The 25,838-nt window shown below is 36.3% G+C and overlaps 1 protein-coding gene across 6 annotated transcripts in view; it reads right to left on the reverse strand.

The window, feature by feature from the left end:
- DLG2 (discs large MAGUK scaffold protein 2) overlaps nt 1–25,838 on the reverse strand; it is a 1,964,578-nt gene that overhangs the window by 731,284 nt on the left and 1,207,456 nt on the right. The window contains exon 1 of one of the 6 annotated variants that reach the window (XM_029956380.1): nt 20,862–21,170. The exons of the other annotated variants lie outside the window; for them this stretch is intronic. Coding sequence (XP_029812240.1) covers nt 20,862–21,170 — 309 coding nt within the window. Of the gene's footprint in view, nt 1–20,861; nt 21,171–25,838 lie in introns of those variants that run through there. 6 annotated transcript variants of the gene reach the window in all.

The following is a 25,838-nucleotide window of genomic DNA, read 5'->3' on the forward strand; positions in this document are numbered from 1 at the left end:
TTTACCAAGTCTCAGCTTCTTCCTGTGTAAATTGTGAATAATAATAATGTTTTCATTCTTCTAGGAATACTGTGATGATTGAATGAATTGCTTAACATTTCTTAGAACACAAAAGAGTGCTAAATAAGTAGGGATAAATAAATGTTGGCTATCATCAATAGCATTATCATTACCATTAACAGTATTAATGCTATCAAGAAGGAGAGAGTATAGAAGGCCTCAGAGGTGAGGGTAATAAATTTCTCTTTGGCATTTTAGGCAATAGGTAGCTATGAGGATAGAGTATTACTCAAAGAAAATTTATAGTTATTGGTTAAATGACTGGTAGGTTAAGTACTACAGATGCAGGGAATTCAGCTAGGATTTATTTTCAAGAGTCACGTGGTTCTGGATTAGAACAAAAGCTGAATCCCAGTCTTAGAGTCAACCCAAACATTTATCACCCATACTCATAAAGTCCAGGCCTATTCACCCCAAAATGAAATTGCACGTACAGTGTTACTATATCACTAGCAAAACCCCAAACTAAACAAACTAAATCATTTGAGATTCTACTACGAAGTTATGACAGTGACATGTAAACTACTCCAAAGGCTAGCCATAAGCACAAATAATGGATTTCACCAAAATAAACCTTGCAAATTTGATTTCACTGAACTGTGTTGATGGGATCAAAGGTCAGTTAACATTTGCACTCACAAATATTTATAGCAGGGTGAAGCTTTTATAATGCATTGAGACTAAATATTACTCAGGCACAGAAGTATGTTTTGTTGGCTTTAAAATTCCTTTAAATCAGCAGTGTCCCCCCATAAAAATGTAAAAAAAGCATATGCTTTTTGATGTCCTTTTACCCAGTAATAATTTCATTTCAAAAACATTTGAACACTAATTGAACAGAGACTGTCAATTTTCCTTTTATAATGAAAGGAAAATTGCTGTGATGAAAAGTTTCTAATAATTATATCTAATTAAAAAGTTAATCCTTTGGTTCCTCATTTTTACGTTCTTCAAATATAACAAAAGAGTTTCCTTTCAAAAATGGGAACCAAAAGCACAGTCATTAGGTAACGCTCCTTCCACGGTAAAGCCACCAACTTGGAAACAATATTGGTCCAAGCTATTGTGAGGGAATTAGAAAAATTACAGGAATCAACAAAATCTTGGCCTTTACTGACCTATGTTTTTCAATGCAGAAAAACTCCATTAGAGAACCAACAGTGGGGGATCAAATAAGTAATTGTAATCTAAGTCTTTTGTGCTTTGGAGAGAGAAAAATAGGCTCGACATCCCAGCAATGGAGGAATTCGATGTGACTCACTCTCTTAGCATGAGTAAGAGGAAACTTTATAGGTCCAGAGCGAGAGAGCAGAAGCAAGCTATCCTTCTGAATAGGTGAGTGTTTAGCCTAAGATCCAGACTTACAAACTATCTTTTAATGGAGAAGAAAGGAGAGGACCCTAGATAAATATGGGACATAATCCATCTATATATGATTGTCTCACCTGGATCATGAGAGAGGGATGGGAAAGAGTTCTGAGAGGCTCAATGAAAATTGCAGGATTATGAGCAGGTTATATCAGCCGTTTCGACTTCTCGCTTAGTGTTTTAAGTATTTTAGGGGACTGTGTGGTGATAAAAGTAAGAAAGTCTCCTTCAAGGTGTTCTTTGCGAGAGGGAGTAGTAAACAGATCCATAATATAGCAATGCATTTTATAACAGGGCTCCCTGTGAGGCATCTGACTTTGGCTCAGGTCATGATCCCATGATTCACAAGTTCGAGCCCCAGGTCGGGCTCTGGGGCTCGGGTTCTGTGCCTGCAGCTCAGATTCTGGAGCCTGCTTCATATTCTGTTTCTCCCCCTCTCTGTCCCTTCCCCACTCATGCTCTGTGTGTGTGTCTCTCTCGCTCTCAAAAATAAATAAACATTAAAAATTATAAAGAGGACTTCCTGTTTTTCATTAACCAGGACCAGCAAGATCACTCTCAGTAACTAAGCCTACTCATTCTGTTAATACTCAGTGCAGCTTCTAGCCTATTACAAAACAGTCCTCACTAAAGGCTGAGTATCTGCAGCTCTGAAATAAGCAAATACAATTAGATGTCAACTCAGATCATGGCCTTCAAAGAGCAAAAGGGCAATCTTCCTAATGGATTTTGCTCTTCCTTCCAGACAAAATTCTTTCTACATTTTTGCCTCTCAGGAAAAGGAGGGATAAAAGATAGAGCAAATATTTTTTACAGAATGTTTTTTTTTTCTATAAGGACCTTTCAGAGTTCACTGACATCCTCTGTTTTCTGACTTGACTTTACTTGTTTTTTTTTTATTTTTTTATTTTTATTTTTTAAATAGTTTATTGTCAAATTGGTTTCCATATAACACCCAGTGCTCTTCTCCACAAGTGCCCTCCTCCATTACCACCACTTCTTTCCCCCCCTCCCCTGCCCCCTCCCCCTTCAATCCTAGGTTCGTTTTCCAAGAAGCAAATACTGTGTACTAAACAGGAGTGAAAAATGTGAAGTCCTTGCTCTGCTCCTTACAAATTGCGTATGACTGAAACAAAGCTTTTTGACATTTTTGAACCTTTATTTTCTCTATTATAAAACAGGGATAATAATCCCTGACATGACAGCGGTCTTGGGAGGTCAAATAAAGAATGTGAAAATGCTTTGGAAATAATAAGGGGCGATTATTTTTCTGTGTAAGAGAAATAAAGAGGCATTTAGCCTTTATTGGACATCTACCAAATACCAGGTACAGCACTAAGGCCCTTATGTACTAGGTTTTTTGATAATGTAACCCCATGGTATGGGCAGGACACCCACAGACCGGGCAAGCAAAGGAAATGGTAGAGAGACTGAGTAGTGTATCTAGGCTCTCAAAGCTTGTTAATTGTACAGACAAAATAAAAATCAATGTTGTTCCTCTCGAAAGACAATGCTCAGCTTCCAAGAAGTGGGAAATTTTTATGCTTTTTGGAGCATAGTGGTAAAAATACAAGTTTTGAGCGTGATTCAGCAAAGGTTTGAATGCCAATGCTGCCACTCACTCTGTGTTGCCATGGGTAAGTTGTTTAAAATCTCTCTCAAGTTTTGTTGTGTCAACTAAAAATGGGAAAGACGAGTGACTTTACCCACATAGTTGTGAAGATTTCTTGAAAGAATGCATACATAGCACTTAGCAGTATAGTTGGCACACAGTTAACATTTAATACACATCATTATTGCTGTTTCATCATTGAAAAACATTTGTTAGCAACCAGCTCAGGAAATGCCTCAGAAAAATATCATAGTCCTTTAAAAAGTATTCTGAGTAATTTGAAGGTAAGGTAGATTCTATCATATACAACTAAACATTGAATAAAATCACTGGAAGTCAGCTGAGTGAGCTAAAATATATGAGACTGAAGAAATCCAACCAGATATAAGGTTAAAGTTATGGTCAAGATAATGCAGAAAGAGTAAAAGTCAGAAAGAAAAGGATGAAAATTGCCAAATTTGACTAAGCAGGCAATGCACAAATCTTTCAATATCTTGACTGACAGCTAACCTGGAGTCTAACTTCTCGGCTACTTATTCACACGTGTGGTATAATTTACATTACATATTCTAAATGATATGGGATGTATGATCCCCTCATTGGAAACATCAAAACGGCAAAGTTAAAATGCTAACCTCTAAAATTAGATTGCCTCTTATCTATTTAAAAATGTATTAAACAAGACTAAAAAACATGTGTGAGGTTTCTCCTCATGCAATGACCTTTATCTCTGTTTGATTTATGTTCTAAAAAACAATCTACAGATGACACAAAGATCTGGGAAATACAAGGGCCCACCTAAGAATAACAAGACAACTTGGGTGTAAACATCGGCTACACAGATAGTTGGGCCACCTTTTATGAACCCTTCTCTTCACCAGTAAAATGGGAGTAATATCCATAGACTTTCAAGGTCATTCTGCAGGTTAGAGGAGTTGATATGGCTCCATTTACAAACTAGTTCCTAGCAACTAGGAGGCAATAAGTTATCTTCACTTAGTTTCCTTTTTCTTAAGTATTTTGGAAAACATCTAATTTATTTATAAGTGCCCACAAGGTTCTAAACTCATCTTTAGGTACTGGTGAAGCGTAATACCACTCCTGTCCTTGAGGATTTCACAGACTAGCTAATCATTTCATGTGGCCGACATCATGTACTATGATGGAATGAATATGGAGTGGAATGGAAGACAACATGTTTAAATTGGTTGGAGTCTAGGAGAAGGTAGGGAATACGTAGACCTAGAAAAACTATGGACAAAACCAAATGCCACTGAAACTACATGTTCAAAGGTGGCCAGAATTCTGCAGAAAAATGAGGGAGGAAAGGATTTCCCAGGCTCAGAATAAAAGCACATGAGGTAGGTTATTCTTCACTCCTGTGGTTTAGAGTAGGGAGAATTCTCCAGTGAAATGCTCTGGGCCTCCGAAGGAGAAAGAGGTTTTATCCTGCGGAAGTTTGAAGAAACGCACTGGGCATGCTCAGCTCCCTCTTTCCTGTTGGGAGACGGCCAGCCCACTGGAGCTTTGCAACCTCTTTCTGCTGTAAGAGAAGCTTAGCCCGGCAGGCTGTGCCTCCGCAGAAGCTGGGAGTTTGGGGTGGGGAGTAAATCTAATTCGAAAGATCTGGACAAGCCATCTGACTGACGGCGACAGCCACTTCCTCCCATGATGTAGCTTTTATCAGTAATAAATCTGAATTTAAAAAAAATCTCTATCAGGATCTGGCACCTTATCTTATCTAGTTTTAGTTTTAAGATTAAAAAAATAAGCTATTTATTGAGCTCCTCAGACTTGATAAAGCCTGAGAGTTTAGAAATAAGAGAACGCACAGTGTATTCAAAATGTGACCTTTTTCCCTTTTTTTCTTCAGGAGACTAATGTACAAGGACAGGGAAAGAAGAACTGGATTTAAGATTTCAAGTTGGTCAGTGAGTGGGTTGTTGGGGCTTTTCTTGTCACCCTAAAGGATTTGGACTATATCCCATAAGCAGTGTGGAGCCAAGGAAAGATTTGAAGCCGGAGAGATGAGAAGGCATTCTGTGGGAGGAAGGGATGAGGGAATATTCTGGCAGCTTGGGTGGATGGGTTTTGTGGTGCACTAGAGGCAAAAAGCCAGTTTAAAGATTGTTCCAATAGTCCAGGTAAGATCTTTGTGGATAGTTTTAATCATTGATCCATTATTGATCTTGAAATTCTCTTAAATCTGAGAAATGTAAGACAGAAGGCCAACATGCTTTACTTTGAAACTGCAGTTTTAAAATATATGAAAGGCCAAGGACAGGGTTAAGGGAAGCTGCATATACAGACAGTCCCTGACCTAGGTGCATTGACTTACAGTTTTTTGTCTTTATAGTAGTGTGAAAGCAATATACATTCAGTAAAAACTATACTTTGCATTTTGAAATTTGATTTTTCCTGGGCTCATGATACGCAGGATGATTGTCTCTTATGATGCTGGGCAGCGGCAGCAAGATGGAGCCTCCAGTCAGCCATGGGATCATGAGGATAAACAAGCAAAGCACTTAAAACCATTCTGTTCTTCACTTTGAGTGTCATATTCAACAAATTACATGAGATATTCAACACTTTTTTATACAGTACCCTTTGTGTTAGATAATTTTGGCCCAACTATAAGTTAACATAAGTGCTCTGAGCAGGTGCACGTGAGGTGAGGCTAAGCTATGACACTCTGTAGGTTACGTGTATTCAATGTATTTTCCAAACACATTATTTTCAACTTACAATGGGTTTACAAGGACTCAGCCTCATTGTCAGTTGAGGAATATCTGTAATGAGGGTTCTAATAAGAGGGACTAAATTCAGTTGTTGTTGAAATGAAGAGATGATTATGTGGACAATCTAGAACTCATCAGAAGTAATCACACCTAATTTAAAAACCATTGTCTAAAAGACAAGCGAAATTTCATCAATCATACAATAGGTAGATTTGCAGCCGAGGGGAAAAAGTAAGCATAGAAGCCTCCTGCACCACCATTACCACCACCAGATAAAGAATATGCATGGAACAGCACCCATGTAACAGACTAGAGCATAAACAGTATAAAACATACAACGTGTAACATGAGTCATCTCATGATGTAACCTGCAATCAAATAGGAGGGAATTCTAGTGGATAGAAAGCAGGACTGCAAATCACAGCTGTCTGCCTAACCCTCCACACTCTGGTACTGGTTCTTCTTGCTAAATAAGCACTCTGTTTTGAATTAACTATTATGGATTTATATCTTCAAGCTATTATGTATACATTAAAAAGGTTAAATTGAGCTAGCTTTTTGAAGAACATCCCTTGTTCTCCATTGCAGAAATGAGAGATAAAACTTAGGGATGTAATACCATATTTCTTTATTTAGCAATTATTTGTTAAGGACTTATTGGATGCTATCTACTGTGTTGGTTATGTGACAGACCTGTCCCTTGGACAGAACAATGGCAGCAGCACAGTGGACCCTGAGCTTGGAGGGGGGGTTGTCCTTAAATTATCAGTTACCTTTCAAATATCAAAGGAGGGTGGAAAGCTTTTCTCATTTCAGGTTTGACAAATTTCTATTACAAAATGAAGTGCCAATAAAATAAATATTTAAATAGAATTTCCAAAAGAGTTGTTAAGTACATTATTTTTAAAAACTCTATTTTTTCTACTTCATTCTAAAACTTATTAAATTTGGCCTCATCCATAATGCTTATTTTTGAGCTGTATTGTGACCCAAATAAGTTTAGGTTTTTGATCATTTAATGCTTATCAGCTTCTTATAAATCAAGTCAACATTGGCGAATGCAGGGTAATATTTCAATTAGTCCAGCAAAAATGAAAAAAGTAACCCTTTGAGATCAGACCTGAGCTCCAAACATAAATTTGATCCTTAGCAGGGTAAATTAGGGCAAGTTACTTTATTTCTAAAAGCCCATTTGATCATCTATAAAATGGGGAGAAGATGACCTACATTCCCATGTTATTTTGAAGGTCACAATAAATTAAGATGATATATAAGATATGCTTCACAGATGATAGCAATTTTTGTAATTTATAGTTATGCCATTCACATAAAGTACACAGCATCATTGAATGCAAGGGCTATAAAGAAACTAGAGATCTAGGCTGCCACTTCTTTCCTTATTATTCATGGCTAACTGCACTTTCACTGCTTCTTTCCAAGGGGTCCTGATGTAGCCTCATCATTTTTCTTAGCATCACTGTCCATTCAGCCATCATGAATCAATCAGGGTCAACACAATGAAACATATTAATAATGTTTTTCATGTAGTCTAGCTCCCTCCAATTGATATGCACTAAGATTCTGACACTTGGCTTGGATGATTCAGAGTCCAGAGTTAGCTCAGCTAAATTTCCTGATTTCCAGTTCTGTATATTTCCATTTGAGCACACTCACTCACTCTCCTCTGAGTTGTGAAATTCAATATGAGCCCAAGCTGGGAGAGACTGATCACTTAACAGCCTGGCACTATATGATTTCTGCTGAGGTACAAATTAAACCATGACCCTTGCATTCTACAGTTACAGACTGGCTTGAAACAAGGAACTGTTTAGGAGACAATTCATGCACTCTGTCAAGGCCAATGCTATAATGGGGTCGACAATACAGTAATTTTAGTGATGGGATAATGGACGTTATACCAAACTGCTGCCATGTTAGCCACAGGCCTCACATGATAAGAGGACACTTCTAGATTCTATAAAATATGATTTATCAATTTTGACATCAATTTAGTCAATTTGGTCTGGAATGTACGGAGGGAATATCTGTTTCCAGTCACTGGTTTATTCCTAAAAAATACAACTTACTCATTACTGTTTTAAAGTCACATTGAAGTTTAAAGGAAGAACTCTTAGAAAAATGTTTGTCTATTTTCCAAAAATCCTCTTGGAAGATTTCTAATGAACTTAGTAAATGGTGTTCGAGGGATGTACTCAAGATTTCATAGTTCAAAAAGAAATGAATGGAGAGAGAGAGAAATGGGAGATTATATTCTTGAACCATATGCTATAAAAAATAATACCAATAATTTCAGTAAAGCCAAATGATTATTTTATTTCCTTATTAGCATCCCAACAAACCCTCTTTATCTAGTGACTTTCCTAGATAGAGATTATCCATCATCCATTGTATTTAAACAAGATATTTAAAATACCTTTCTCATGAAGGGATTAGAGAGAGGGGTCAATGATGGAGCTGTAGAGGAAGGGGAAGGTCAACATCATATATTTGGTGGGCCGTGATCTACTGCCTTGTGCTTGGTATTTGGGGATTTTATTAAGATATCTTCCCAATTTCTAACTTACAATTGTAGTAAATTATAATCGCTCTCAGATGATCAAAACTCAGCCCTAAAGAAATGAAAGAACACTTAGGCCAGCAGGACTGGTGAAAATATCCTCCCTAAAGGAAAAACTGTATCAGTCTGAAGTTTGGAAAGATGTCAGGGTAAAGAAGGAAAGCAAAGAAAAAGGGAAATCAGAAAGGCAAGCATTGTCAACCAATCAGGAACACACTAGGTGGGAAGGAGTGGGAACATTTGAATTCATATAATTAACAGATTCTGAAGATGTTTTGACTCCATGGAGAGAGGTCCAATAGTTGGAAATTACCCTTCACTTCTTTCATTTTTCTTAACTGCTACATTTTGTTATATTTTGCCTCAAGGAAACCCACACTATTTGATCTTATTGTTCTACGTCCAGAATACAACTTAATCCATACAATGGGTCTCCATCACCATTGCTGCTACCTGAATCCAGCCAACATTATCCCTAACTTGGAAGTACATACTGCTGCAGAGCATTCTAACTACATTTCCTTACTTCCATTATTGCCTCTCCAGTCTCCTTCTCACTATGTACATCAAGACCATTTCATGTCCAATGGCTTCTTGAACTTTGAATAAAATTCAGACTCTCTACTACAGTCTCCAAAGTCTCCGTGACCTGCAATGCCATTCCTAACCTTCTTTCACATACTCTCTTTTCCACATCAGCCTTCTGTTGCAGAAACCTATCAAATTTGTTCCTACCCTAGGGTCTTTTAACATCCTATTCTATTATTTATAACATCACCTGAAGATTGTTATAAAGCTGTCCCCTTTTCACTTTTCATCCTTCCAATCTCAACTCAATGGTCTCCTCTCTGTTAAGGTTTTCCCTTATTCTTGTATCTTATCCAAAGAAGCCCTCCTCCTCCAACAACCTATTCTTCGTATCACACTGCCCTTGCTTATTTTTTAGTCATAAGTCACTATCTGAAGTAATCTTATTTACTTGTTTACTTGTTAATTGTCTGCAATTCTCAATTAAATCTTGCCTGTTGTGTTTATTGCTATATTTTCAAATTTGTAGAACAGAACTTGGCATAAATAATAAATACTTATGAATGAATAGACAAATGAATATTATGTACATGGGTTTTTCAGTTTCTCTGATACTGTATTTTTCATTAAAATAAATTACTTTTAAATAATTTGATATCATGTATATTTAAGTTAGTCTGAGTCGGTTTCATGGCCCCATTTTCCTCTGGATACTTGTTAGATACTGGATACTTACCTGAGTTTTCAAAGAGACAAAATGTGGGATCCAGGAACCTAATCAAAATATTAGCATACCTCACCTGGTACAACATTATTCCCTCCCTACCATTTTTTAAAATAATAGTTTATTGTCAAATTGGTTTCCATATAACACCCAGTGCTTCTCCCCACAAATGCCCCCCTCATGACCATCACCCCTTTCCCCTCTCCCTCTCCCCCTTCAACCCTCAGTTTGTTTTCAGTATTCAATAGTCTCTAATGATTTGTGTCCCTCTCTCTCCCCAACTCTCTTTCTCCCTTCCCTTTCCTATCAATTTTTAAAGATACCATTCTTTTATTCATTTACAAAATATGTCAAGCCCTATCCCCACACTAAAAATACAGAAGTAAATAAGGCACAGTTGATGTTCACTCAGCTCTTCTAATACTGTAGATGAAGAGGACATGTAGGCAATCACAATGCTAAGTGAAAAGCAGGTGATGCACAACATTCTGTGAGAGCACAGAAAAGGAAGGTAATATTTGGGATGATACTTGAATAATGGATATGATGTTATCAAACACAGGAACAGGGAGAGTCATAATAAAAAGGGGGGGCATGAAAAAAGATTTGGCAGGAGACTGTATGTATGGTGGCTTCAGGGAAACAGGGAACAACTGGTTGGCTGTTGCCAGATACAAGAGAAGTGGCTGGAGATGGAATTGGAGACAGGTTGAGACTGAAATAAAGATAATCTTAATGGTCTGCTACGGAAGCCAAGTTTTATTTTGTAGAGTAGTGTTTGGAAGCTTGTGTTTCATGAAATACTGGTAAATATTTCATCACATACATTTAGGCAATGTTGCACATAAAACACATGCCTTGGAAAGATTTAAAACCCCAAGGACTTTGAAAAACCCTATAATAAAAAATCAACAACTTTAACATATTTAATCCTAAATAGACCACCCATTAGTATTTCCAGACATACCTGCCTTCTCCGGAAGTCAGAGTACTCTTAAAGTGAAGCACTACTTTAAATGATTTGGATTTGCTAAATCATTTAAATTGCTGAGCGATATGAATAGAACTGACTGTTAAGATAAATTTGGCAACAAAAACATTTGGAACAGATGACGGCGTCTGGGAGACCAGTGGCTACTGCAAATAGCTTGTTAATGATAATGTACATCTATAGTCAAGAATTGAGAGGAGAAATGCAAAAAGGGAAAATGAGACACTATGAGATATAATTCTATATTAACTATTCATCAATTAATTAGTGATGGTCCTGGGAGTAGAGAGGTGATGGGAATAGAGGGGGTGATGATGACTTCCTGATTTTGTGGTGTGGTAGAATGAGTGAACTGTAAAACAGGTTCATTGCGCAGCACAGAGTAGGTGGAAAAAAAAAACACACCAAAATCAAAAAACAAAGCAGGCTAAGTGCTCTGAGTGAACTGCCCAAGAAACAATGGGGATCATAATATCAATTGTTATTTACCTTTTCTTGACTCAATTATTGGAAAAGTAATAATTGTAACTCTTCAAAGAACTACCAAATATGCTGAGCTCTTTAATAAACTTAAAAGATTTTCTGTCTTAATCTACTTACAGTCCTCAACCCATTTAACAGTCACCTTTCTATTCAGTCCATTGAAAATGATGTTCTCTCCTGTGCTAAAAAAAACAGTCACCCTCACATCGTCAGATTGGCTTCACATTTTGTTTAGAACAGCCAGAGAGTGCCGAGCGTTGATAAGAGGAGTCCATAGAATTATTGTATACATAAGTTTAATTCTAAATATTGGCCTCGGCACTGTAATAAGTGTGTTTTTAAGGGATAACACTCATACAATCATTTTAAGATATGGTTTTGACTTTTAGGGAAAGCCTGCCTGCATTTTAAGACATGTGGACCTCAAATCATCTTTGAACACATCTATCTACAAATTTCATAAAATTCTTATCCATATATAAGCACACTATAAAATAGGCAGGATATTTCCAGAATATTTCCCTTCCCCATCTCATCAGTTAGATCACTTTTTCTCTTCAGGTTTCCTGACTGTCAATTTAGTGCCCACACTGCACTCCTCAGCAAACTCTCTATCGACACAGTCAGATAGCCTGTCTATGTCTGCCTGTTGTACTAATTACCTCTTAATCTGTCACTCAATTCCATCTTGCTGGCCTACGTCAGTGTGAAAAGAAGAGCATTCAGCTCTTTTTCTTCCAGGGAACAGACTTAAGGAGCTGTAGTGACAGGAGAGGCAGGGGCAGAGATCACTCACAAAGACTGTTAGAGAACTACTCTGCTATATTTAGGATAGGGAGAAATTTCTCTCACCAGGACTTTCAAGCAGAAATTACTCACCTATTTGTATACCCCTTCTCCCTTCCTTCCTTCCTTCTTTCCTTCCTCCTCACCTCACCGCCTTGTCGTCTCCCCTCGTCTCCCCTCTCCTTCCTTCCTTCCTTCCATCCATTCATCCATCCATCCTACCATCCTACTATCTTACCATCCACACAGTCAACAAATTAAGCATGTATTAAATTGTCGACTGGATATTATTATTGTGCTAGGAGTTACAGATGATGCCATAATAGTATCACAACTGGCTACAATCAAATGAAAAATAACTCATCTTCATTAACAAAAAAAGCAAGTAAAATAGTAATGGCACACAATTTTTTAGCTTACTGAATTCATGAGCACAGGAGGAAAGACATGTTCATATACTCCTGAAATGGAAAAAACTGTAAATTGGTAGTCTTCTTACAACAATTTGGCAATTAGCTCTAAGCTGTAAGAGGCAGGAATCCATCTCTATTGTTCTTCTTTATGTCTCCCCTATTCAACAGTGTTTTGGTGTATGGGAACTGTTCAATCATTAATTGCTAAGTAAAAATTTACTGAATGACTAGATAAATACTATGAGCCTTAAAAAATTTGCGTAATTGATTTAGTGATTCCTTTCCTGAAAATATATCCCTATGAGAAATGTGGTCAAAAGTCCAAGTATATCAATGCTTACTTTGGTATTGTTTATATTAATTATAATAAAAAAGATAACCTATACTCCATCAATTTGAGTTTTGATAGAAACAGGAATATTTGGTAGTCATTATAAAATTATGTCAGTAATAAAAATAGCTTACTGACTTAGGAAAATGTTCACACTATGATGATAAGTTTAAAAAGCAATCTGGCTTTATATTATTAAATTCTGATGGACAGACATATATAAATAATCTATTTAGGTACACCTATAAGCATGTGTTAATACAAAATATTATATTTTTTTCTGAAGATACCTATACACAGACAATTAAAAACACAAAATGGTATCAAAACATTAACCGTGGTTCCCTTTAGGTAGATTTTTAGGTGTTTTAAATTATTTTCAAATGTATCTTTAGCTTATAAGATTTTTACTAGAAATGTATTATTTTTACATCAAAATCCAATAACAAAATTATTTTTTAAAAGCAGCATATATGTTCACCTTTAAATTAAGAGGCTTTATAATTATCTAGTTTTTATTTTTTATTTAAAAATTTTAATTGAAAATTGAATAAAAATATTGTAAGTCTTCCCCCAATCTTGCTGTGAATCTAAAACTGTTCTAAAGAATACTTGAAAAATAAACCCTAAAATGTTGCAAATAAGAGCAGTAATATGTGTAACAAGGAACAAGTAAACTAGATCAGAAAAATTAATAAACAGTATAAAACCAGAACCAAAGGATTTGTATGATTGCCTTTCAGATTGCCAGCAGCAGATATACTTATTAATCATTCTGAAATGTAATACAAGTATCTGAATTATTTACATAGTCCTAAAGCTAATTCATTTTTTAAAGAAAACAGCACTACTGGAAAACCATACCAATCAACGTTGACTACTAACTAAATAGCACAGCCTATCAGAATAAAGTACAAAGGTCTTCAACTATGGATTTTTAATGGGGTGGTGCCAACAACTGGACTCTGAGCACTTATATTTAATGATAAAAATGATGGTGAGAAAAGATCACGCAGCCTACAATAGGTTGTACGGAAAGTAATTATAAAATAATATTTCATGACATTCCTTCAATCTTCGAGAGAACAAGTGACTCCTAAATTGGGCAAAGAAACTGTGAAGAATCAATTTTTTTTCTAGTTGTCCTCTCAAAGTACAGCACTGTTCCCTTCATCATTGAACACCATGACCCACTTGAATACAGAACCTAATTTCTGAACAGTGATCCCAATATTTTTACAGCATCACAACAGTGTAAGAATCTGAGTCCAACTAAAAACAAAACAAACAAAACAATAAATGCATGTTAACTTTTTATTATAATCTGTTATGAAACAGCTACTATGAGGGTAAAAGATGTCACTCTTAATCTTAGGCACTTGCATATTTGTACCAATAAGACTTAAAAATAAACTTAAAACTGATTATGTACTCTATATACACTTTTATATACATTACTGGTTAAGTACTGATTAAGTACTTTTATGTTCTGTGCTGATATTCATTCAGAAACCAAGAACACTTTATTGAATTATTGCTACTTGCTGGGTACTAGAGAAACAAGGGTAAATAGGTTATGCTCTAACGGAATTCAGTTCAGTGGACCATATAGATAAATACTCATAACTGTGATACAATGTGACAGGTAAATCATGCACGGTTACTAACTAGACATAAAGGTATAGATGACATAGTCTCTCCTCCAACAGCCAGGGATACAGTTGAGAATGTATAACTTAATAATGATACTACAAGAATTGTCACAAAAGTAAATGGACAATTAGCACTGTGAGTTAGACTCGAAGTTGGGCATATGAGGAATCTCTCATCAAATTTATATACTATATATAATTTGTATGTAATATATAAATCAATATAATGTATTTCACATATACATGATATATGACATATAAATATATATCAATGAATATAATCATTTTTATATATTATAATGTAAATTATATATAAACTTACATATAATTTATAATAATAATATAATATATATAAATCAACATAAATATATTTCATATATATGATTTATAAAAATGTATATCAATAAATATAAACAAATTTATATATCAAATACACACACACACATACATATAAAGCCTAAAATTGGCATATATATATATGCCTTCGGGAAATTTAAAGAATGGAGCAAAGTAGTCTAGAGAATGGAGGAGAATAAAAACAAGTGGGGCTACATTTGTAACGAATCAAACAATATCAGGAAAAGGAAGAGGCTGGACGATGGAGATGGTAGGATTAAAGAAAGATATTTGATTCTTGGCGTGATAAATCTACAAGTAGATAATGTGTGAGATTTACAACATTCAGCAATGTGCAGTAATGCTTTTCGGATATAAGACAGATAATGTCTACATGTACTTTGTTATGTATGTGCATTAAGTTCAAAATACATGGTTCTCAATTCCTCACTATAGAGGTCGTAAGACTGAATCTAATTTGCAGATAACCACAGATTACAAGGTATTTCTAAAAGCAAGTATTGGTGCTGTGAGAATCAACTCCAACTCCTTCAGATCAGCACAATTCCTAACCTTGATCAGAGAGGAGAGACATCTTTAGAGGTCCAACCAACTCAGGGTTCCCAAGACCAGAAAATGAAACAGAATGGGGAAGTCTAGGGTTCTGCCAGGGAGTGCTAGTTCTCACAACATTCCAATTCTTTAAGGAAATTTCCTGTTAAATTAGGGAGTTGAAAAGGTCTCTGGGGGTGTTCTACCTCCCACTATTCCTCAAAGAGGCCTTTCTGTAGGATTTGGTGGAACAGGTAAAGTGGTCATACAGACTTATATTTGAAACACATTCTATCAGATGTGTCATCATGGGAAACTTACTCTTAGCTTTTATTTCCACATCTATAAAATGGGATTTTAATACCACTCTTTAAATGTCGTTGGGAGAATTTAAAAAATAACTCATATAAAGCCTTAGCATAGTGCTTCATACATTATGGGTATTGTGAGTATTCAATACATATTATCATTTGCTCTTTCCTTTCCCAACCTCAGGGCTTTGTCTCTACTTGTCCAGCCCTAGAGAGAAAATGCTCTGCTCACTTCAGAATCCAGAAGAGGTGGGGACTGAAGTGTTGATCAAGTAGCTTCAGGTCTGTTTAAAAAAAAAAGAAAGAAACCTATAACTTTAATTCCTTCTGTATTATCTCTTATTCTCTTTTGTTTCTGGGGGAAAGTGGTGTTTTCCAGAGACTAAAAAGTCTTATTCTTCCTCCGTAAGAGGCTCTTTTTCTGGAAGGAATCAGTAGAAACAGCCACAGAGTTAAAACAAGTTGTCGGGTCTTTCTGGCTGGGAATAAGCCGAGGCTGAGATTTCAGCCTAGGGCAACTCTACTTCTTGGACCAAAAGGTTCTCTGCACTCGAGTTGCTGCAAACTGCTCTTTCTGGAGGAGCTGCAGAAGGACACTTAGGGAAGATTTACAGAGTTTGACTAAACGCTTCAAATGCAGTTGTTTCTGAGAAAATCTAATATACACATATATACACAATTATATACATATATACATATTATATATAATAGATACAATTACATCCATGTATATAATATATACATGGATATATCTATACATGCACACACATATATGTCAAACATATATGACAGATATATATATATATTTTGGTAAGTGCATTTTGTGACTCTCTGAGAATGCTGAAGGGCGAAATGTCATCCCGTCATCATGTGGTACTGTGCCAAATGTTTCTGGACAGTTGCCTAACCTAACCTTCATCATTATAAGACATCAAAAAATTTATAGTCCAAAGTAGAAATTCTAATAAAGGACCACAATACTGATAATAAATTTGATGGACAATAAGGTATTCAGTTTCAAAAAGCATAATTTGGGTATCACCAGTAACAATAAATACCACTAACTGAATAATTCCTATGTTCTAAGGGCTCTTTTATATAAAGTACAATATTTTCAATTCTTAGTACATTTTCCCATAATATAATTTTATCATCCTAAGTTTTACAGAAGGAGACAAATGAATCTTAAAGAGGTTAAGAAAGTGAGGTCACACAGAGCTAGGAAATTTAAACTTAGGATTGTCTGACTTGAAAGCAGAAATCTTTTCCAAAGTGCTTCCCATTAATTAATGGGTGTCAGTTGACAGAGACATAGGATATTAGTATTGGAAGAGATATAGGAGTTCATTTAGGGAAAATCAGTTTTGTTAGAAAGAGAGAAGCTGAGGCCCAGAAAGCTTCACTGACCATAAAGTTAAGATATGGAGAGCAGAAGTACTAGGAACACTGGGATCCTGCAGTGACGGACTCCACGCTGCCAGATCAGTGAAGTCCTCATCAAAGCTCATCAGACTCTCTGTGTGTCCAAACCCTGTTCATGTCTCTAGCCTCAGCTCTTGATGAACCTACTCTCTAGTGCCCAATATTCTGGGAAAACAAAACTATGAGCATCTGTGAGCAATTCTACACAGCACACAGTGTTACAGGTGTTTCTGTTTTTGTTATCTGTACCCTAGAAGCTTCTCTCTCTTTGCTCACTTGATAAACACCTGCACATTACTTGGAGTTTCAATTCAATTCAGCCGAAGGATCACTACCTCTTGAAGTCTTCACTGATTCACTTAATTTCCCTTCCCAGCCAATCAGGAAAAAAATGAATTAAGGAATAAGTTAATAAGAGCCAACTTTTATTGCAGGCTTATTCATTCCACAAATATTTATTGAACCCATACAACATGTAAGCAATGTGCTAAGTGTTTTACATTTATTATGTTAATCATTCCTCACTACAGCCCCTGAGTTAGGTTCTATTTTTATGCTCATTTTACAAAACAGAAAATGTAGGCTTAAACAGATACAGTACCTTTTCATAGAAGTAAAAATAAATAAATGAATAAATAAATGCTTAAAAGTCTCTTGCTTTCTTACTCCTCTGTGGTCCCTCTGGTTCATGAATATATGTCCACTATGGAATTTGCAGAACTCCATGGAACTTGTTTCACTTCCAGTTTGTGATTTATGATTACATAATTCTGTATATATAATATATTTACTACATATTATATACTGCTGAAGGTCCTAAGCTTCACAATAGTAGGGGTAGCATTTCCTTTGTTTACTATTGTATCCACAGGTCTGATAGAGCAGCACAAGGTAAGCACTCAGAAAATGATGGTTGAATAAACAAATGAGGAGTGAATGAATGAATGAATGAAGTACAAAGGCACAGAACTCTGGCCTTAGAGTCTCCACCATCTGTGCTGCCTTCCCACATCAGTCTGCATTGGGGAGAAATGCCACATAAGCAATGACGGACAGTTTCTCCCCACTCCCACCCAAGACCAACACTATTATCCTAGATGTGCATTCTAGAACTCACTTCTGGATACTATAATTTTCCATTTTCTTACCTATTATTATGGTTATATTAATTCTACAGATCTAAATGGAATGAAAACTTATTTGAGAAATGACAGAAGCTGTTTTTTAGTCTTGCTGAGGAACAACATAATGACAGTGTCCTGTTAGCACACAGCACCCCAAATAACAGGAGTTTGGCAAAGAGCCTTGGGAGGAACTCAAGTCATTACCATGGCCCTCTATTACAGCAGCCGGAAATCACACTGCTGATTTCCACGTAATACAGCAAATATCTCTGAGAGCAGGATCCCAGCTCCCAGACACTTAACAGCCCTCTGGCACGTTCTGTACCACATGTGGGTCCCTAGGCTATTCTAAAGCATGCATTCTGCTCCTTTCTACTTTATCAAGAATTCTAATGTTTAGTATCATTAAGTTCCATCTTTTGTTTCACAATATTTCACAGGATACCTCTAGCTAATGCAAGGGGCAAGAATAGTAGCATAAAATTCTCAAAACAGACTTAGCTGTTAATATACACATAGACACACATACACTCTTAATTTTGTTATAGTATATAAGGGTGGATAGTATTTACACATATTTGTATATTTTAAATATTCTATAGATGCATATGTAAATGAATACACACATATGTACATGAACACACATAAACATGTATACATATACACACATACACATAAATCAGCATTTTAGAACACCAGAGGAAGTAGAGAAATCTACTTTATATGAGAGAATAAAACATCCTTTGGAAGAACAAGCTAGCACTTTTTGGGTAAGAAACAATAATACAGAACTTTAATTTTATATGTATATATGTATATACATGCCTATATGTATATATATATATTTATAGGTATATATATCTATAAATACATGAAATATGTTAATATGTGCAAGTATTTTAGGTATTATAGAGTTATTTTCAAACATATGTTAAAATCTATGCATAGCACTTTCACAGGACTGAGGTGGTAAAGGGGAGGATAGAAGAGGGTCACAACACTAAAGACCCTAAAAGATACAGTATTGTAACTCCAATATCTGGGGTATTGTTCTTCCCAGTCAACAATTAAGTACATGTGAATGAGAGAAAATGTATAGAAATGAGTATGAAAAAGAATGGGAGATGGTGGCTGTCTCAATTTATTGCCTTCTCATGTGTCACTGGATCCTCAATTATCAGTGCACAGAGTCTATTTCAATCCTTTAAAGCATTAAATGGCTATAAATTTAAGGCAAGTAGGAGGCTGACTTTGTTAAAACCCAAGGAAGGGAAAAGTTTCCCTTGATTGATGTAAAATGTACCAAGATTTTTACAGCATGGTTATTATAATGTACTATTAGAGATTTGGGGCTGGGAAATTATCATTTATAAAATGAAAATCTTACTACGTCTTGAATAAAAAGAATTGTGACAATAAAACCAGTTGCTTATTGCACTTTAATGTAAGTCAGCTTATTCTAGTCTGTGCAAAAACCATAAGTTAGATGTGTGTTTGTCTTCTTTGCCCATGTGAGCCTTGAGAAATTAACATAATCAACACAAGAGATATAATTTAAAGACATTTAAACATATGTATTTGTTAAAGAATATACAGAGACTTCCAAATTGTCAAGACTGTTTTTTCCAGTTTGGAATTCATGTTAACTTTAAAAAATCACTGAGTTTCCAAATGTCAGGCTCCGTTTCAAGCTGAGCCAATTAAATGCTAAAATCGGACTATATTCTTCATGTAAATCAAGATACTGAGACGCATGATATTCATGCATCAAAAGTTACATACATGTAACTGTATCATTAAGACCTAGTGATATATGATATTCTTAGAAGTACTTTTTATGATTCTCAGATCATAACATGTCACTCATTATCAATAGCTACTTCTCAATTGTGCCAAAATCACATTAAAATCAAGAAAATACTTTTTTCCCCCTGAAAACAGCTTTTCTCCTTCTCAATGGATATTTAAGAACTATCATTGTTCTATATGTATGACAGTGATTACAGGTGCACTTTATTTAAATTTTACAGCATTTATAGGAAGTTGTCTTCTCTCTTCTGGATAGGGACAGGAAAAAATAAGCCAATTCCATTTCTGATAAAATGCCAGTAGTTTGGGGCAAGAATAAGATAGGAATTAATTAAGGGAATCTGCACATCTGCTTCAGAACTACATTACAGAAGAAAGAGAGTTACAGTTTTAATATAAATAACCTTATTGCTACTCTATGAATAAATAAAATGTTTAATTATTGTATTCTGAGTGTAATCATCCTGTAGTCTGCTCCCAATTATTCCCTCTGTGAGGAAAATGAATTATTTCATATAAACAAATTTTCTTCTCCATTACTGAAAAGGTATATACAGTATTATAAGAGTAAAATTAGAAGAGCATAATTCAAATCATTACTTTCCATAGCTAAAGAAATAAATGCCCTTTTATCATTAAAGAGGTGGAAAGTATCTGATTAAAGCTTATTTTTTTTCTCTCCCTTAAGAAAAAAACAATGAGGCTAGGCAGGACAGAAAAGTTAACAATGATTACAAGTTAAATTGCTGCTAAAAGCCAATGATGCAGCACAGTAAAATCGTCTGAGGACTAGAGTAGTTGAACTTGAGAAAAAAGTCACTGAAAGAAACTGAGCACAGCATCTTGGGACTTTCACAGGCCAGCTAGAGGTAAGCCCATAAACACCTGTGAAAATGACAGGTTTTCAAGGCCTACTGTTTTCCAAACAGGCACTTCCAGTCAGCAATGAGGACTCAGCAAAGTTTCCAAACCATGCTACCCTTACACAACGTGTTCTCAGTTTCTTCCAATAGTCAAGGGAAAGTCAGAAGGAAAAGGCTCACCTGTGTTGGGCTGAACCAACCATGTGGGCAGGCGCAACGCTCCCCACAAGTCCCTTTGCCCTTGGCGCTCGTCTTGTGGGGGCTTTTCCGCACACTGTCCCACAAAGTGACCAGCTTGGTCCTGTTTGAAGCTGGGCCCCCTGGTCCCGAGGAAGGCATGGTCTGAGAATTGTACTTAAGCCCCTGAGCACTCTTCTGCCAGCCACAAGCGCAGTGGGCATCCCTGATCAGTGTGGGCGCGCTCCTGCCGGCATCCATCCCATCAGACCCCCGGCTGCAGCCGTGTTGCTTGGTGAGGTATGCATTCATATTGCCCTGATGCCTACTCTTTCCTTTGGTCAGCTCTGCACAGGAATGTCTCCTCCCTCACACCCCTTTCTTCCAGGCAGTTGTAAAAGTCTTTTTTTTTTTTTTCTTTCCTCCCGTGGATCCCTCAGTATCTTTGACAGCTGCTATAAGCAGTGCATCGTGGGAGCAGCGAGAGCGGCTCGCACAGCATTATCTGCGGGCTGGTAGCTCTTTGTCAATAGATGACTCAACTCACAGAGCAACTTGACAGTATCCCTGCTCTAGGCAGAAGCAATCAATGCTCCACACAGCTGGGCTACAAGACTGTACACTGTGTTACAAACCCTTTTTGGATGGAGCCCCACAGTAAAGAATACTTTTTGCAATTTGGCATCCTGGCTTTTTCCTCTCCTGGATGAGCCCTACACAAAATACAGACCTCAGGAAAGAGAACTTCTTATCAGACTAGCAGGACCCTTCATTCCGGAAAGGATGCATATAGGCTGAAATAATACGGCAAGGACAATTTAAAATGATGGGAAAGTTAACGTGTAAAGAAACTTCCAACATTTACAGGAATCACTTATCTAGAGAGATATTTGCCAAAGCACAGAGCAAATCATGAGGTAACTAAATAAGAGCATCGATATTAACTCTAAACAATATTAATTCACTCAGAAAAATCACTGAGATCACAGCCTTATGCTAGAGTCCCTTAAAATTTGGAAGTTTAATTTGTTTTAGATCATGATTATATATTATATTCCAAACACACATTTTTTATGCTGTGAATGATTATTAATTCTTTCTGGTTCAAAATAAAGCAATTTTCAAAGTTAAAAACTGATGGGTTGGCTTATTTAAACACAGTGTTTTTCCTTCCCCCAAATTATTCTGAGGATTTCCTTTCAAATACTTTACCACAACAAATACATTCACCACAGAGAGAGTCTGCATTTTAAAGTGAAAGACACATCCAAGTCTGCCATCCAGTATTTTAGTTTCCACAGACAGAATTTTCAAATTCTTTCACTGGAAAATGAGTGAAATCTATCCAATTTAAAGCAATTGCCTTCCAGAGAGGACATAACTGTTTTAAAATTTTAGTATGATTGCAGAAGCCATACATAGTATGGCTTAGTAGAGAAAGGCTAACTACTATGACAGTGAGAATTTTTATTATGTTTGAAACTTTCCATATCTGTTGCCAAAATGTCTATCCTTATCACATATCCCTGAGGGAACTATTTTGGTTTGACTGGGATACAAGCTGCCATCTATGCAGCACCAAACAAAAATGTTATAGTCCCAAGATATAATTTTTATCTATAGACCAACAGATCTGCCTTCTCACTGCTGGGGCAGGGTAGACCTCATTTCTGACTGGGTTGGCCAGGTCCTAATTTCAAGGGCTAGGATATAACATATTTTACATTTCAACACTAGAACTCCCTGGACAAAGCCTTGTTATACATAAAAACCTTGAAAGGAAGGAATATCTCCACAAAAGGGTCCTTTCCCAAATTCTGCACAAGGGGCTGCTCTAAGTAACTTGTCTGGCAATGTAGGCATTCAAAACACCTTTGCTAAGTAACAATGACCCATATGTGTAAGTTCAAAGGGCAGGCCCTGGTTGTTTTTTTTTTTTTTATCCCAGATACCTAGCACATTGCCTGCCCACTTAATATATACATTTTATTTGGATGAATGGATGGATAAATGAATGAATGGTTGGGTGAATGTATATATAGAAGGAAAGAGACATGCAGGAGCTAACATGTTTTGAAAATAATATTTAGTTCAGCAATGCTGCAGAAACATAAGTTATTTGTTTAAGATTAGCTGTAGTGTCGGTTTTGAGGTGTTAAGGAAGTGTGCCAAAAACAAAACAAAACAAAAACACAACAAAAACCAAAAAACACAACAAAATAAAACAGAAAACAAAAAAAGAGGAATTATTGGGTGAAAATAATAATGGTATTAATGGTCATTCCTCCTGAAAGAGAATCCAGGAGTTAAGATCAATATCTAAGAACAATAAAGTGGAGGCAAATAGATCATCATGTGGTGCTCTGTGGGGAAAAGGGTGTAGTATCATCTACCTCTCTTCCCTTCCCTTCTCTACTCTCTCTCTCTTCTTTCTCACTCTCTTCTCTCCCTCTCTTTCTCTTTCTCTCTCCCTCTGTCTGTCTGTCTGCTTCATTTTTTAATGCTGCGTTGTTTGGAATGAGCCTGAAAGAACTTCTAGGTCAAATAAAGCCCTAGAGAACCTCATGTGTGTCTGGTGGCACACGCGACGCACAGCCAGACGGTAGGACTTGGTGTGATGTGGCGATACTATCACCCCCAGATGAGAATGTCAAGAAGTGATAAGTTTGGCTCTCTCCCATCTTATCTAACCATCGATGCTTCTCTAGTTTTTCAGGCAGATATCATTGCTCAGAGGCCCATCGCCATCTTTAGGGAATACATGCCCTGTTCTCACCCATTTGCCTCTCAAGTATAAGAATCAATCTGCACAGGAGTCAGTGTGAAGCCATTAAAATTTTGTAATGGTGTGTGCAGTTTGCAGCAAGACAGAAAATATCCTGGTTTGGCACTACACAAAGATATTATAAATCTTCATTGGACCTAACGCTGTTATGAATGGGTTGTTTGGAATAAGCTACTTCTTCTCATTACAAGGACAATAGATTTTATTTTAGACAGAGAGAGCATGTGCGCAAGCGGGGGAGGGGCTGCGGGGGAGAGAGAGAGAGAAAGAAACTTAAACAAGCATCGCACTCAGCACGGAGCCCGAAATGGGGCTTGATTCCAGAACCCTGGGACAATGACCTGAGCCTAAACCAAGAGTCAGGTGTTTAACCAACTGAGCCACCCAGACGCCCCTAGAATTTTTGTTTGATTAACCTCAGTGTGCCATTTCTGTATAGAGATATAAACATCATGCATTGTGTAACTAATGTTACTTCCTCCAAAGGTCTCAAAGACCATAGAAAACTTTCATTAAACTTATTCCAAGACTATGTTGAAATTATTCTTGCATTTTAATACATCTAAAATGTATCTAGCCTCTTCTCTTCCCTTGCCCCTCACCCCCGGTTATTTTTTTCCCTTATTTTCAAACATGACATTTGGCTTTCTCAGTCTGATGACAGACCACTTAAATAGACAAATATGTCCAACTAGCCCACTGTACTATGAGACAGACCTACTGATTAAAGATAATTCAATTTGATCAACAGTAATTGGACAGTTGTAATGACCATGAGATGACATGAAATTCTGGCCAAACAAGAATTAGTGGTGCTCAAGTACACATCCTACTTATCACTGTGATTTAAAGTGGGCAGATGGTGCGCAGGACAATGGCTAGATGAGATACATCTTAGCGACCTCTCTCTGACCTGACATGGACTCCCGAGAACAACCACTAGGTTTGAATCAAGGGCTTAAAATGAATATCCGGCTTGATTTGTTTAATAAAAAATAAGTAGCAAAGATGAATTACTAAATAAATTGTGCTGTACTAAAGCGCTATGCAGACTTTGTTTCCAGAAAAAATTTCCTTCAGGCATTCTATGCATATGGGAAATAAAAATATTAATTACAAAAGAAGAGCTGAAGGCTTGCTAAAGGAAGATGGGGTAGCAGAAGCCCTGTAGCAGCTATAAGTAACGTGTTAAATAATCATAAAATAGTATAAGGTATTAGACACAATTTTTCTTGATTTGAAAAGTGTGCAGAGTTCATTCCTGTGACTTCAGACTAGCGATGTTATAAGTGCTAGCTAATATTCTTTTTTTTTAATATAACACAATTTAATTTTTTTAACATATGCAATTATTTTCCATCATTTACAATACAGTAGTTACAATGACACTCCAAACAGAAAAAGCAAAGTAAAATATCAAAACCCCAACTTCTATTTCATGTAATTAGACTTATACAGAAATTAGAAGGTTAAGTAACAACTAGTTAATCACCTAATTTCACAGCCATCTGAAGTGGCAATCATTATATAGCAGCTTATCTATGATACATTCAAGATATATGATATAATTTATTACTACTTCTAATAACCTAGGCAATCTCTAGACCCAAGCATGTTCACCTTTCAAAGTAAAAGAGAACCCAAAATATTTAAAGTATTTTAGGCCCTAAAATTATTTTCAAAATACTTAAGTCAATTTAATTATAATTCTTACAAGGCAGAAACAAACAAAAATTAACAGTCTAAAAAAACACACGCCAAATTGCTACGAGATTTAACATGGACTGAGGATTTACTAGAAAGTAGAAAAAAGTTTTAAAATGTCCCAAATTTTCACTAATATGCTTGTGGATGGGTATTGATGAAAAGAGAGGATCAGTCTGAATTGACAATAAAGCTAAATTAGAAAATGGTTTTCAGGAAATGCAGATTTATTATATTCTAACACATGCAGGAACACTATTAGAGAAATAAGAACACAAGTTATATCACATTTCTTACAGAATCGGAAAGGAACACTAAAAAAAAGCTAATGATCATTTATAACATACATTTTAGCAATCGAATCTAAGTGACAGACTGTACCGCTATAGCAATTTGTTCTCATCCTTCAAGATTGAACTGGTGTCCCTTCTGTGAAGCTTTCCACATCCCCCTGACCTATTCAGTTGTGCTCTACAGTGTACGTAGACTTG

This window comes from Suricata suricatta, chromosome 11, assembly GCF_006229205.1.
Source record: "Suricata suricatta isolate VVHF042 chromosome 11, meerkat_22Aug2017_6uvM2_HiC, whole genome shotgun sequence".
In the NCBI taxonomy this organism is placed as follows: Eukaryota; Metazoa; Chordata; class Mammalia; order Carnivora; family Herpestidae; genus Suricata; species Suricata suricatta.